The following is a 15,922-nucleotide window of genomic DNA, read 5'->3' as shown; positions in this document are numbered from 1 at the left end:
TTTTTGCCTGTTTTTTTATTTGTGTTGGGGCACATGAGGGTGTTGGGGGGTTCTTAACATTTCATCTATTAAATTTCATTTCACCACCCCGCAAAAGCTATAGGAGAGAGGAAGGGAGGGGGGAAGCCAAAAGGCTGGAAAAGGAAAAACAGGGGAAAACCTCAGCAAGGGCTGGGGACCAACAAAATCCCCAGTCCCAACGCACTCTCTCTCTCTCTCTCTCTCTCTCTCTCTCACACACACACACACACACACACACTTAACAAACACACACACTGAATCCTAATTCCTACACTAAAGTCTTACGCTATGGAGATATGAACAGCCTTGGACGAAGGCAAGAATGAACTGGAGTGGGAAGGGCTTGCCTGTCGCAAGGTCTTGACTTCAGTACATTCTTGCCTTTGGACACTAGATAACCCATGTGATGGCATGCTATCTGGGGAAAACAGATATTTTGTGGTGCCCACAACAGTTTCTCCGAATTCCTGGTATGCCCCCAGGTCCAAAAAGGTTAGTGACCCTGACTCTACTCCTTTAACATGGAATAAGCAAAGAATGCATTTACCACACTTCACTTGAATTCACAAAAATGAAGCTTACTTGCTAAAAATCTGTCTAGCTCCAGCAAAAGGGGAAATGGCACTCTTATTTACAAAGACACCCTCCAGCCTAGCCATGATAAACCAAACTCCTAAACCTCACAAGTGTATGTGATGCTCATACCTGCTGTTCTAGGTCATGTTCCCAATGGCTAAGTTCAGCTGTCAGTCATTCACCCTCACAACACCCAAAATAAAGATGGGAAATATTTGTATTTAATTTTTATCCTGTACTCTGCATATTTTTCTCTCAGCCTTGCTAATTGGAATACTGGAGATTGGCTGTTTACTAAGGTATGTCTTCCATGAGCCTAGCTGTTCAGGTTTTATGTTACAGCTTTTAAGCTCCATGTCAGAGGGGAAATGGTTGGCCTCTCTCCAGGATGACTGGAAGCTGACCATTTTCCTCTCCTTTTTAAAAAGTCCCCCAAACAGTGAGGATTCTTTGCATCACACTGGGAAGAGAGAAAATACAGAGTGGTGGAAAAAGTTTTTAAAAATTGAGACTCTATGGCACATTGTCCACCTTGCAGGGTGGATGGACACAGAAAGGCTCTAATGACACAAGGGTTGAGGAAACATTCAAGGTCTAAGGGAAGCAGAAGTGCAACTGACATGGGATGTTGGTGGCCTGTCTGATAGCCTGAGCGGTGTAGAGGTGATGAAGCTGTTATGAGTCTAGAAAGTGAAGAAGGGAGACCAAGAACTGAAATATTTGTTATGAGGTGCCATAGAAATAGTACCCAAAACAGCCTCCCCATGGCCAAGCCATGACACATGGGATCACTACACAGATCAGAGCTATCATGCAGGAACCCTCATTCAGTTTCAGATGTGGAAAACTCAACAATATTTCATAAGGAACATGGTTAGGTTCCCCTCCATCCTGTGATAAGGGCATGGATGCTTCACCAAGAGGAGGCTGTTTTCAGCAGCAAGCAGCAACCTTTGGTAATCAGCTCTATCAAGGAGCAATTAACGGGCTGTTAAAGGAATACATAATAAGTGACCAAGAGTTCAAGAAACCGGAAGACAAATAAACGAGAGCTGACCTCATAATGATGGCTTTGTTGTGGGGGTCCCCCAATGAGTTTAAAGAGTTACTTAGAGCAGCCTTCCGCAACTGGTTTTAGATTTCAACTCCCATCAGTCTCAGCCAGCATGACAAAAGGCCAGGGATGACGGGAGTTGCAGTCCAAATCACCTGGAGGGCACAACGCTGGAGAAGGCTGCTATAGAGTTTTGCTTACTGAATAAGGCTATAGTTACACCTTTGTTCATGCTAATTTTGCAGTCACATGTAAGAAAATTATTCTAGCAGCAAATTGTGAGAGTGTTGAGAATCTTAATTCATTTTATCTTCTATAGTTACTTACTGAGAAGAGCCAAGCAACTCAGACCTGCAGCCTGTAGCTTTGCATTTGCAGTGTATTTTTCAACAGCCTTCACAATGACTTCATGTACGTCATTCAAGACCAAGATATTGAAAAAATTTTCTGTGAGCAAGAAGAGATTCAAAATGATAACCGAGTCTGTGTGCAAGCACTGGATGCATGCATTTCACACACATACTGTGCAGCACTAATTGTAATAGGAAACAAGCAATATACATCCATAACAAGTAAATACATTTTTCCATCAGTTCCTCCCCTCCAATTCTCCTCTCAAATAACTCTGATTTGTTTGGATTTGGACAAAGTTGCAAGATGAGGGGTACATGAACTGGCGTGATAAACAGTGGCAATAGTGGGAAAACCTTGTTGCTTTACGGACAGTCGAGTAGATGGGGACTCTCTCCAATCCCTTGCCTACCTCCTGATCCATATTCAGAATCAGAGCTATTCAATAATGTTTTGGGTTGGTGGTTTTGTTTTTGCAGTTGTGGGCAACTGTCTTCTCTTTTTCAACCAAGAAGAAGGGCTCTGTGGCCCATCAGAAGCTGCTGGACTACAATTCCCAGCAATCTGACCACTGGCCACACTGGCTGGGACTGGTGAGAGCTGGACAACAAACATTTGGAGGACCCAATGTGATTAGTTTCCTCCTGGATTTCTTCTTCTCACACAAAGGGGTTTCTTCCTTTCCATTAAAGTGATAGCTTCCATACTTCCCCCCCCACGTATCACTTGGTCTTGGCAGACCACTTAATGATTTTTCTGCCTTTTGTAGCCATTGTAATGTGCTATGCTAGATGCTGGATGATTTTTAATTGTATTTTTATTGCTTCTTTTGTTTCTTATTGTATTTTATTGCAATACAATATAAGGAATAAAAGAAGCAATAAAAATACAATTAAAAATCAATATGACTATTTCACAAGGACATGCCGTGGACCACCTGAATGAAGCTTGTGGACCACTGGTGGTTCACAGATCACAGTTTGGGAAGCCCTGCATTATGCATCTATCCCTGGATAAACAAATGCCTGAATAAGTAAGACCTCAGACTATTTCAGATTATGCAGTTGTCCAAAATCCAAAGAACCCCCCAGGTGTGCACTGAGCATTTCTGTGCATTCAACTGGGGCTTTACAGCTATCCTGAATTATCACATACTGCATTGGAGACTGCTTCCCAAAGTCCCCTGAGATTCAGGAAAGATTTGTCAGGCAGCAGAAAACACTGCCTGAGAAAGAGGGGTTTCAGAAGCTTCACTATGTTCATGGAGCACATTTTACACCCTTTTTGTATACTACTTCTCTCACCAGATGAAATCAAGTTTGCACTAGAAACCTCACCCATGCTAAATAAAGATGGAACCATTTTACTCACCAGAAAGGTGTTTCTCTGTGGGCACCAGGACACCACCAAGTAGGTATTGTCTTCCTTACCAGTGCTCAAGGCAGGAAAGAGTTAACACTCCAAACAGACCATTACCATGGCCCTTCCACAGAGTGCTAGTTCGCCGTCTGGCCAAGCTCAAAAAATATAAACTTATACACGTATAAAGACACTGACAATATTAACCATAAATAACATGAAACGAACAACTTGCACATCTTCAGTTGTAATAAATAACTATTCAGTCTCCACCCTCTACTGACTTGTACATGTGCTAGGTCTGATCATTGACCCTTCAGTCTCCACCCGTTCCATTATAATGTTTACTGTCATTTGCATCCCAGGGTGGGCCTTGGTGGTATCCTGGTGCCCACAGAGAAACACCTTTCTGGTGAGTAAAACGGTTCCTTCTCCAGTGGGCACCAGGACACCCCCAAATGGGATGTTCCAGAGCTGACCTGTGGATTGATTGGGTGGGTACATAATGATCTTTCAGCACCTGCTGAATAACTCACCTCCCAAAGGCTGCCTCAGCTGACGCATAAATATCTATTTTATAATGTTTAGTAAAAGTATTTGGGGTTGCCCAGGTGGCCGCCCAACAAATCTCTTGAAGAGGTGCATTTGTTGAATAAGCTGCAGTAGCAGCTGCTGCTCTTGTCGAATGAGCAACAATACCTGAAGGCAATGATATGTTTAGAGAACTGTATGCTAAGACAATGCAGCCCTTAATCCATCTTGCTAAAGTAGAAGAGGACACCTTTTTACTCAGAGTAGTTGGATGGTAAGAAACAAACAAGGAATCAGTGTGCCTTATCGGCCTTGTCCTATTTATATATACCTTAAGTAAGAGCCAGTGTAGTGTAGTGGTTAAGGTGTTGGACTACGACCTGGGAGACCAGGGTTCAAATCCCCACACAGCCATGAAGCTCACTGGGTGATCTTGAGCCAGTCACTGCCTCTCAGCCTCAGAGGGAGGCAATGGTAAACCCCCTCTGAATACCACTTACCATGAAAATCCTATTCATAGGGTCGCCATAAGTCGGGATCGACTTGAAGGCAGTCCATTTCCATTTAAGTGCTCTCCTCACATCTAATGAATGCCAAGCATGCTCTAGAGGATGCTTTGGTGAAGGACAAAATGTTGGCAATACTAATTCCTGCTGACGGTGAAAAGCTGTATTAACTTTTGGAACAAAAGCAGAATATGTTCTCAATACGACTCTGTCGGTATGGAAAATATATAGATGTGTTGAGAGCTCCCAGCTCAGACACTCGTCTAGCTGATGTTATTGCTACCAGGAATAACACTTTGAATGGCATTATTCGTAACGTAGAAGTTTTCAATGGTTCAGACCTAGCACTCTGTGGGAGGGGCCGCGGTAACACTCTGTTTGGAGTGTTAACTGTTTCCTGCCTCAAGCACTAGCAAGGAAGACAATACCCACTTGGGGATGTCCTGGTGCCCACTGGAGAACATGTTATTTGTTCAAGACTTACCTAGTGTAAGTTTGTGCAACATGCAGCAGCTCACTTCCTGAATTGGTTCAGTGTTGGGGAACGTTTTCATCATCTCAACGATGACATTGTAACATCTCACATTGCCAGACATAAGGACTTCCACATTGCTAGCTAAACACAACAGAAAGAATAAACTTACTTGAGATGAGAGGGGAAAAGATTCATGCACAAGTTTTGTTTAACTAACATGAATGTGGGTTTTTTGAGAGATCTTTAAACAGAGAGAGCACAGGTAGAAAACTATCATAAACATCCTATTATAGGAGAATAAGTTATTTTTTAAAAAATCTGCAGCTAATAAAAATTAACATGAAATTGTGACAAGTTTCTTCAGTAGATTTCTCTTGCCTAATAAAGAGAAATACAACTTACAGCTTTTTCATCATACTATTATTTACTGCACGCCTAACGACTTGTGTTTCCTCTGTTTCACATATTGTCTAAGGCTGTAATCTGAAGCATACTGAAGCATACTAGTGAAGTATGGCTATGGTCCAAAGGCACATAAGGCCAGCTGTCAGGTGTGGTCAGTGCCTGGATGGGAGACCGCCTGGGAACCATATGTAAGCCGCCTCGGGTTTCATGAAAAGAAAGGCGGGGTATAAATGTAATAAACAAATAAATAAATAAATATGTTACTTGTAAATCAATGAAACTTACTTCTAAATAAAGGTGGTTAATTTCAAGATGCCAGTTGATCAAATCTGTTACCACCATAAACAAGTTGTTATCAAATCATATCACCAAGATAATTTTGGACTTTTCTGGTACTGGATCATCCCATGGAGAAGCAGATCCCATCATTGCACAAATCGACGCAAGTATGGGGACATCAAAGCCAGGAGAACATGTTGTTGAATTATGGATTTAATAGATTTATTGTATTATTGTTTTGACACACACGGCTTCAACTTGTTTTATATTTGATATATGTTATGTTGTGTTCCATTGATTATTCTGATATTTAGTGTTAATTGAGTTGTCTCCTATTTGCCATTTTGGGTTTCCCTCGGTAAGGAAAAGCCAGATACGTGCAATAAATTAAATGAATCAAATGCACACATGGCTCTTTTAAAAATGGAGAGTGGAGAGCCTACTTAGAGCATAGAGGAAGAGGGCAAAACTGATGTGAGCCAGCATTTGAATTTTCTTATCAGCCATTTTCACATTTAAATTGCAAACCAAGAGGAAGTTGAACTCACACAATGCCTGGGGGATCCCTGGTGAAATATAATTTTATAAATATAAAATTATATACATTTATTTATTTTAGTATCATATTAAACCATAGCTTCAAGATGGCTTGTTTCAAATACACCATAATTAACATTGATCATAGTTTATCAGTTTAGATGAAATGACAAGCTGTTTTAAACAAAAAACAGGAATCAAAGATTCTGAATTCATTCTCTTGGTCACACTGGGCAGGCGGGGAGGAAGGGAGAAGTCATGCCTGAGGCTTCTTTACATCAAACTAAACTATGGTGTAGCTGTTTGCAACCACTTTGTCCGTCTTAACCCTTACAGGATTCCATGCGTGTGTGGAATCATAATCAAGTGCAGTGGATAACAATCAGTAGAAAACAGTCAGAACAGTCCGCCCGAAGATGTTGGATGGTGCAGTCTCCACCATAGAACATTATTTTAATGTTAAAAATACTAAATTTTTACTAACTAAAACTTTTAGAAATACTCTTTCAGTTTTGGATGAAACCTGAAATATTATTCTCTACTATCACTCCTAATTTTGTTGCACGTCAAATAGTGGTTTTTTTGGTAAAACCGTTAGGCAAAAGTTGTTTTTAATCCATCATTAAATGTGGGTATTACTACTCTTAGGAACACAGCTGCTGCCTTATACCGAGTCAGTCCACTGGGTCCACCTAGCTCAGTATTATATATATTGACTGCAGCAGCTCTCCATGGTTTCAGAAAGGAGTCTTTCCTCACCTTACCTGGAGATGTTAGAGACCGGACCTATGCTCTCCCAGTGAGCTGTGGCTCATCTCAGATCCCTTAATTCATTGTAACACTAAAGTGTGCATAATAAAAATAATCATATGCATTTCTATTGATAGATAACATGGTTACATTTGCATTCTGTACAGAACGTTCACAATATCTTGTGAGCACACACAGAGTTTCACCGCACAACTATAATATTCAAAACAGAATTCTGAGAAATCTTTGTTTTCAAATGTTTTCCACTGTAGCTACAGTAAGCTAGTTGTAGGCAGGGTGGGAAACAGTGCCAGCAGCCATCATTTCTAAAACTCACACCCACAAGAAATAATCTCAGCATGTTGTGTTGAGCCAGCCAGTTGTGCTTAGTCCTGTTTCATACATTTTGGGTTTTTTTCACCATATATCTCCATGCCAAGAGAAGCTTTGCCTGCTTAATGTCTGCATTAGGAACATACAGTGCTCATACTAAATGTTATACCCATGAGTGCCATGGTGCAGAAAATGTGGCCAGGAGGCTGCGGAGAACCCTGTCATTGCTACAAGCAGCAGCAAACCTTTTTTAAAAAGTGAAATGAAGAGGGAGGGAAAACCCTCAGCCACCTCATATAAAAGCAAGGTAATCCACCCAAAGAAGAGTTTGTAAAATTTACCCACACACACAGCTGACAGCCTCTAGCCCCTGCTTTCATGGAGTACAAATAGCTCCACAAAGTGGATGGGGATTTCAGTACAGCTCTAGTACAGAGTAGAACGTTGGTCCATCTAACTCAGTACTGTCTATGCTGGCTGGCAGAGGGTTTCGGAGAAGTGTATTTCCAACCCCTACATGGAGATGTCAGCAACTGAATGTGGGGCTTTCTGCAAGAAGCATGTGCTCTGCCACCAGGTTACCATCCCTTCTGTCATGCTGCAGTTCAAAAAATAGGAATAAACAAAGGTGGCACCCATCTTTGAGCGCAGAAATAATTTTCAGACATCAAATGCAGATCAGAGTATACCAACAATATCTTTTTTAAGAACAGCCCTTGGTCAAAGGACACAGTTTACAAGCTCAGACAAGAATGAATGATTAACTTATCAATGCACACCCTCATTCCACCCACATTCTAAATAATAAAAACTATCATACTTACGTGGTTCAGCCAATGAATGTAAAGACAACAGTGCAAGGAGTATTACATTTTCTTTCTTTGGGAATTTTTTGAACACTTGCAGTATGATTGTATGATCATTGTTCTCAACAAATTCAGTCAGCTGCTCCTCTGGAACTGAATTTTAAAATACAGATGTAAATAAAGGATAGATGTAAGATCATTGACACAACTGTCAAATTGTATTCCCGGAAGATAAACTGAGGATGTATCTAGGACAGAGTACTCGGCTGGCACCAATCCACTATCCATGCTTTCTTCTGAGCCTGGACAGTAGGAAGTCTTGCCACCCCCCTCCAAAGCAAACTGAAATGTTCTAAAGTGTGGGGAGGAAAGGAGAGGTGAAATTCTGACTCAGCTGAGTTAACACTTCAGCAGAAAAATCAAGAGTGGTGTTGGGGAGAAACAAGCCTGGCTATAGCTTCACTCAGCCCAGCAGCAGGGAGGGTGAGAACATTTCTTGAAGACTCCCAAACCCAATTGCAGATAGGCGTGCCTGACCCAAAATCCAAACATTTCCACCCATTTCCCTCTTGAATTAGAGAGTTCCTATCATCCTTTCTTTTTCCTTCCTTCTTGGCCTCCCTCTCTGCTGCACCTTGGAGTTCATCCTTCCTGATCCTCCACATCTCTGAGCTGGTGAAGATATCTCCTCTTTTATGAACAGGACAATAGTAATGTGTTTTCCCTATTGACTGTGTGATTTCAGTCTTCTAATGTTACACTGCAGACCACTGGAGGTGGGTTGTGGGCTGGTTGCAGTTACCTTCTGTACTGGCTAAAACTCCAAACATGAGGACAGCTTGCACATCTTCCAGGCAGTAGAAGATGCATAATTTTTAATTTTGGACAAGGAATGTATTTTCTGTTGTTTAGGAACTGTACCAATTGTCCTTAAAATGGGAATTTTGTACAGGATAGAGATGTAGAGGAACAGGAAGTGTAAAGCATTTCTATTTCCTGTCTCATCCAAATATAGTGTTCATGAATAACTGCTTTTTCCTGTACACAGTCACTGTCTCAACCTAAGCCTATGAGGACACAGCAACATTTCCCCCCAAATGTAATTACTCTTCTGTATTCCAATTCCCTCGGGAATTTTCTTATATCTATTCCCTTTCTTACATTCCTAATCCCCCCTTTTTTACATTTACATTTCTAACATTTCTAATTCCCATCCCCTGGCAACTGGGACCACTAAAGCATAGTGTGTGTCCCTTGCCCCTTCTGGTGGCAATGTTAAGGCCACAATCACTCCCAACTTAGAATTTTAACATAAACCTTTCAAATAACTGCAAGAATGATATAGTGCAAGGTGCTTACAGTATTGCTAGACTAAACCTGGGCTCCTACTGGGAGGAACGGTGGGATATAAATCTAATAAATAATAAACGGAATGGCTCTCTTCTACTTTCCCTTCTGTCAGTGTACCCTTGTCCAGGGAAGTACAAATGAGTTCTGTTCCAGGGCTGAAGCACACTGTAATGCTTCTGATCCCTTAAATTGGGGGAGTGTACAGCCCCTGTCCCCATCCTGATCTCTTCACCATGGTTCATGTGCACTCTCCTAAAAGTTCATTTCATCTTCCTCAATTCCCATCTAGGTGAACAGCAAAGGTAACAGAATTAGCTGGAAGAACTACTTATCCTTTTTCTCTAAAAAACTAAGAGCTGTATTTTTTCCCAACACATACACACACACCTCTATTACACTTTCCCCATTCTCCATATAATAGGGTAGCTACCATTCCCCTGAACAATATGGCATTTATGATTAACAACTGTTTCATTGGTCTGTTTCAAAACTGGGTTTCTTAGCTGGCCTATTTATTGTGAAGCAGAAGCCTGGCACTCTCATGCTATTAAGTATTTCCTTAATAATGAACCTCTTTTCCTCTACAACTGGAAATGTTTGTCAAGAACCTTAAGTATGCAGGACAGAATTGCAACACTGAGTGAAGTTATAGCAGGGGTGTTAGCTTTCAGCTGCTGGCTCTGCATAATCATGACAAACAAATATACATAATATACTAAAATTATTAAATTGGTTTTAATATTGCAAATAGTTTAATTCTATTTAATTTGGACCATTGTATGTTCTTAATTACATGTATTTTTATCTGGAAGCCGCCTTGAGTTCCAGTTTGGAAAACAGGGCAGGGTAAAAATAAAGATAATAATAAAGACAAAGATAATAATACTAATAATAATAACAACAACAATAATAAATCATGCTATACTTGTTGGCTTTTGTGGGTTTTGACTTTACTCTCTACAAAACAAAATATGGGGAAGTAGGTGGATGTGGTTCATGAGGATGAAGAAAGAGGTTGAGGTCTTCTTCAAAGGATTTACACAGCTTAGCTGTACATGAATGATCAGCAGAACAGATGTGACTCTCAGACTTACATTTGTCATTTCCCCCTCTATTTGCTTACTGTATCTGCTTACATTTCTCCTACTAGGAGGAAGGGTGGGATATAAATCAAATAATAATAATAATAAAATTAAGGAAAATGGCTACTTAGGAGAGCTGCAGCAGGGCAGAGATTACTTCAGTTTAATAGCAACTTGTACCCAACTACGAAATTTAGAACAGGAAGCTTTGTCTGCATTAAGGCATCCTGTAGATTTTATTATGAAGAAGAATGGCTCTGGGACACAATCAGTTTCTAAGCAGCGAGGTTCCAGTGCTGAAGCCTGCCTGGAAGCCATGCAATTTCCCTTAGAAACAGAATCCTACTTATTTGGACATAAGCAGTGGCTAGTCATTAGTGCAGATGGGTGAGAAATTCGATTCAGTTTGCATTTGAAGCTGAATCTATCAAATTCACACTTTCTAAAACAATATGAAAACTGAAACACAGCCATCCTTTGAAATTTGCACATTTGAATTATGCAATGCAGTTCGCCAACCAACCAATGTTTGCCAAAAAAGTATGTATGGGGAAACTCTGCATAAAAATGAATATATGAGTGAAAATCACATACAAAAATGCATTATATGATGAGAAATTACTTCCAGCAATATGTACATGAGTCAAAACTGCCTACAAAAATGTGTGACACAGGAGAAATTTGCACCACAATGCTGGAGAATTTTCATGATTTAAAAAAAAAAAGAATTCACAAATTGCTGCAGAAATGTGGAGAACTGAATTTAAGACTGGAAAAATGAAAACGTGAGAGAACCAAATGGACAGAATTTTCCATCCCTACTTATTAGGTGAGAGAAAGGCACTCTGTAAAAACCACCATATATTCTAAGCATCAGCCCTGATGCCAAGAACAGTTGTTGAGGGCTCATGAGCACTGGAAAAAAAATGGAAATGGACTGCCTTCAAGTCGATCCCAACTTATGGCGATCCTATGAATAGGGTGTTCATGGTAAGTGGTATTCAGAGGGGGTTTACCATTGCCTCCCTCTGAGGCTAGTCCTCCCCAGCTGGCTAGGGCCTGCTCAGCTTGCCCCAGCTGCACAAGCCAGCCCCTTCCTTGTCCACAACTGCCAGCTGGGGGGCAACTGGGCTCCTTGAGACTATGCAGCTTGCCCACGGCTACACAGGTGGCACGGCACGTAACCCCTGAGCCACTCTCTGTGGGGGTGATTTTTAGTTGGCCCTTTACACCTAGGAGACTTGATTTGAACTCACAGCCTCTGGACTCCCAGCCAGACTCTTCTCCCCACTGTGCTATACCAGCTGTCCTGATGAGCACTGGAGAGTCTGGGCGAATTAACCCTCCATTAAATCAACCTCATAACTACAAAAGTGACTTGTTATTTAACAGCATCCAAGAGTGTGATCCAGGAGCATTTTGAATATAGGAAACTGACCTACACCGGGTCAGACCACTTGTCCATCTAGCTCCATACTATCTACAGTGATTGGCAGCAGCTCTCCAGGGTATCAGACCAGGGTCTCTCCCAGCCCTACATGGAGATGCCAAGGACTGAACTCTTCTGCGCGCAAAGCATGCACTCTACTGCTGAACTGCTGCCCTTCCCTATGAACCATCTTTTTACAACTCCAGCTTTGCTTATAATTATCTTCCTAACAAAAGACGTCAGGGCCACAGATCTTTGAACTACTATTTAATTAGAGAACAGTAGACTGACAATCTCCAAACAAAACTAGATTTTTTAAAAATTAAAAGTTTGCTAGGACTGCACATGGAGAATCCTGCATAACCCCTTTTTAACATCAAATAAGTTTGTTTACTTGGCTTACAGATAATTATTTTTAAGATTACAATTAACAGAAGACGATTTCCAGGATTAAAACAGATTTTTCAGCATGAACTGATCAGTTTCTTTGTGCTATTAACTAAAAGTAAAAATCACAAAAATGATGGGTGAATGCTTAACAAGTCAAGCTCTGCTACACCCAGATATTGCATGGTTCACAGGCTGTGTACAATTACCACTCCTACTGCTGCGGCAGAGGCATTTCACAGCTGGTCTGAGCAACCACAAAACTTCCCAGCCATCAATACAGCTACAGTAAAGGTAATAGCACCACAGTGTCTTGTCTCTTTTGCATATCTTGGGTTTCTCAGTGCTTGGCATAGTGGGGAAAGTATTGAAAAGGAAGGGGGGGTATGTTTTTACACCAAACAGCAGACAGACAAGATAGTTAAAGGCTGCAGTGGTATCTACTCAACATCAAAGTATCTGGAATATGCATCGTTACTTAATGAACAATCTGTAGCTCTCTGCAGAAATGATGATGGATCATACGGAAATCCACATACTCACGCAGCTGTCAACCTAAGGAAGACTTTAAGGATATTTTGATTCCACGATATAAGATCATTTAAGGTGGTTTCTTTAATCAAGATCGCCTTAGCTAATCAACTGTCCTTTCCCGAAACATGCTGCAGCAACTTACAATTGCAGGTTATCATTGCTACCTTCCCAAAATGACTTTTGCCCCTACATTGGCTGACAATGCAAAACGGTGCTTGGAAAATGAATCACTGAAATGATTCAGTTGGAAATTTAACTATAAAACTTTTTCTTCCTTATCTCACAGGCCCCTTTCCTGCTTCATCAAGCAACACCAAGACCTTGAAGAGCAAAAATACTTGTTCACATTATTTACCTTTTTCTAAAAGCATGTGCAAGGCTTTACATCCGTACTTCTGGATCTTTTCATTATCAGAAAAGTTACCCATGGCATCAAATATCAATAAAAATATATCAGTTCCTTCCTCCAAGAGAAGAATTGTTATTTCATCTACAAATACAAAAGAAAAGTTGCAGGTCATTTGGTTACCAAGTATTTATTTCCTCCTAGAATCATAATTGATTTCAAAAATGCAACAGTATCTCAAAATAAGATTGTCAGAAATAAGTCCCAGAGACTCAGTGGAGCTTACACCCAGGTAGGCATGTAAACTGCAATCCTAAATTACACAGGAATCATATGCATATTTATACACAGTAGAAGTCCCACTGCATTCGATCGAGCTTACTACCAAATGAACATAACGCAATTTCAGAACAACAATAGCTATATCTAGGTACTTGAAAAGCCTTCCTTAACCTTACTGTTAATCCATTACTGTTAACATCAAAAGCAATAGAAATATTCTCAAGAGTAAAACTGTTAGCAGCCGTTTTACCCTTATTTTGCATATCTACATAATTTGACAATGTGCAGTGCAGAATTTAAGCAAGAAAACATAGTTGGGTATGTGTATATGTGTACAGAGAGAGAGAGAGACTTCCCGATGTACAAAAAATACACATAAAGCTTGTGTCCCTCAGCAAAGTAACAGTTTACATGTTTACTTTGAAGTCCATAGGGCCCAAGTTCTCACAATGCAAAACAAACCTCTATGAATCCTTTCTTTACTAGGGAAAGAAATGCCTCCACCTCAGGGGAAAAGGTTGTGTAAAGACCTCTCTCCTCCTCCTCTCTTAAGAGCATAAAGAGGGTTGCTACCTCCTCCTTCCAGATAAATAGTACTGGAGAATGATAGAACAATTCCTGTGTTTTAGAAGGCTTTCCCTCCACTGTTCTCTGGGGTCTCCTTTTAGGACCTTAAAGTAAACCACAGACCCATCCAGCTCAGCTCCTTCCTTTCGCAACTAATGCATCTGGCTGCATGTTTGAACAAGTTCTATCAAATGCTAGAGCAGCTGCCTGCTCAATGCAGAAATAGGATAGAGATGCACCTGCACATACACACTTACTTTTCTCTCCTTTTTATTTATGTCTTGAGTTGCATCGGATCACAGCTCTGGGGGATGGGTTAAGTGGAGTTATGTATTAACCAATACAATATAGATTAAACAACAACTAATAGTTCATTTTTTTCCTGCAATCTTGAAAATGTTTCAGGAACTGAGGTGTTAAGTAAAATGCAAGGCCATCACACACCCTGAAAGCTGCCAACATTATGTACAGTGTTCAAAACCTAAGAAATTATACCATTTGGGAAAGGCAGTACCTGAAGAGAGAAGCAGATTTAATGCCTTGAGGCCAACTCTTGAAAGGTGTATGCTTGCATTGTGGATTTTAAGCATCTTAAGAACATGCCTGAAGTAAAAAGAGAAAAAAGTCAATTTGATGCCAGTCCAAAACATGCAAAATTAGGTTTCAAGAAAGCTAGTAGCTTTCTTCCACATTAAAGTTAACAAAAGTCATGACATACCATATAGACCCCTGATGAAAAGGGGAAAGACCTGTCCTAAAGGAGGTATGGTAGGACAGAAATGTAATAAAATAAGTAAGGATCTGCTGGATAATCAGAGAAAGATGTTATGCAAACCACCTACCATTCTCCCCACCCTGCCACATATACACTTTTGTATGTATATATACACTCTTGAACCAAAATGTGTTCAAGGTGAACAGATGGGCATTGTTGCTGAGGACATAGCTAGGCTCATAGGCACACTGCTACCCCAATCACCTTGGCCAAATTTAATCACCTATATGATACATACACAGGCTTACAATGAAGTTATTCATTTTAAAATCACTGTCAAACATCTCTCAGTAAGAAAGAGCATCCTCAGATTTCCAGCTGCTTTTTACACTAACTATAGAAAGAGTAATTTAGCTACTGTTTAAGAGGTTTGATACATGTAGAAAAAAAGATTCAGCTAACACGCTAATTAAGCTTCATGCTTGTTAAGTTGCCATGGTGCCTTGTCAATATTTATTATGTTGCACAGGGTACTCCAAGGCAAAACTGTCTCCTATACAACCATCTTGTATCATTAAACTCTGCAGACTGACACAATCCAAGCAAAGATTCACATCAGCTTTAAACTTTGTCACATATCAGGGTGAAGTGTTCCCAAAGGGTCTAATTATTACTAGTTTAGCATTCCATAAACTTATACACAAGCAGCAAAAATAAAATAAAGAGATGCAGAAATAAATGGAGTACTCTCATACAGTTTCGTAATGGTGAAAGTAGCAGCATTGTCACTTTCAAACAAAAAATTTTGGACTCGTCTCAGAATACAATCTAGGGAGGAGAGGCGATGTCTAATCTCTAAAAAGAGAGGTGCCAGGGCTCAGATCTATGTGACACTTCCAGCTTCCCTGGGACAAATTGACTCTAAGTATATTCACTTATAGGCAAAAAACCCTTGCAGTTGATGAATGTACCTATAGCCAACAGATATTTCTATCAAACTTTAAAAAGCAGGGAAATTGGGCAGCTATAGTGAATGCACCAGGAGAGCAGGAGACCTGACCTCCTCTCTTAGTGAAGTTTCCTATAGTAAATCATTTTCTTTTGCTTCTGTTTCTGTGAATATGTGTACAGCAACACTTTGCAACACTAAAGAAACTCCAGAACAATTGTGGAATAACGGCACTGACTATTCTGCAGAATAGTTTCCAGTGGACATGAGGAGTCTCTCAGTTTGCACAAGATAAAAC

At 40.4% G+C, this 15,922-nt stretch overlaps 1 protein-coding gene across 5 annotated transcripts in view; it reads right to left on the bottom strand.

The window, feature by feature from the left end:
- The window catches only part of LRRK2 (leucine rich repeat kinase 2), a 149,538-nt gene that overhangs the window by 121,904 nt on the left and 11,712 nt on the right, over nt 1-15,922 (bottom strand). For 4 of the 5 annotated variants that reach the window (XM_061640340.1, XM_061640342.1, XM_061640341.1 and 1 more), the window contains exons 4-8: nt 14,475-14,563; nt 13,121-13,255; nt 8,002-8,136; nt 4,883-5,014; nt 1,979-2,098 (exon numbers count right to left, since the gene is read on the bottom strand). In XM_061640340.1, the coding sequence (XP_061496324.1) occupies nt 1,979-2,098; nt 4,883-5,014; nt 8,002-8,136; nt 13,121-13,255; nt 14,475-14,563 (611 nt within the window). The other variant, XM_061640344.1, reaches the window with a different exon arrangement.

The sequence above is a fragment of the Rhineura floridana genome, chromosome 8, assembly GCF_030035675.1.
Source record: "Rhineura floridana isolate rRhiFlo1 chromosome 8, rRhiFlo1.hap2, whole genome shotgun sequence".
Lineage (NCBI taxonomy): Eukaryota > Metazoa > Chordata > Lepidosauria > Squamata > Rhineuridae > Rhineura > Rhineura floridana.
This window is presented reverse-complemented; position numbering and strand designations above follow the sequence as displayed.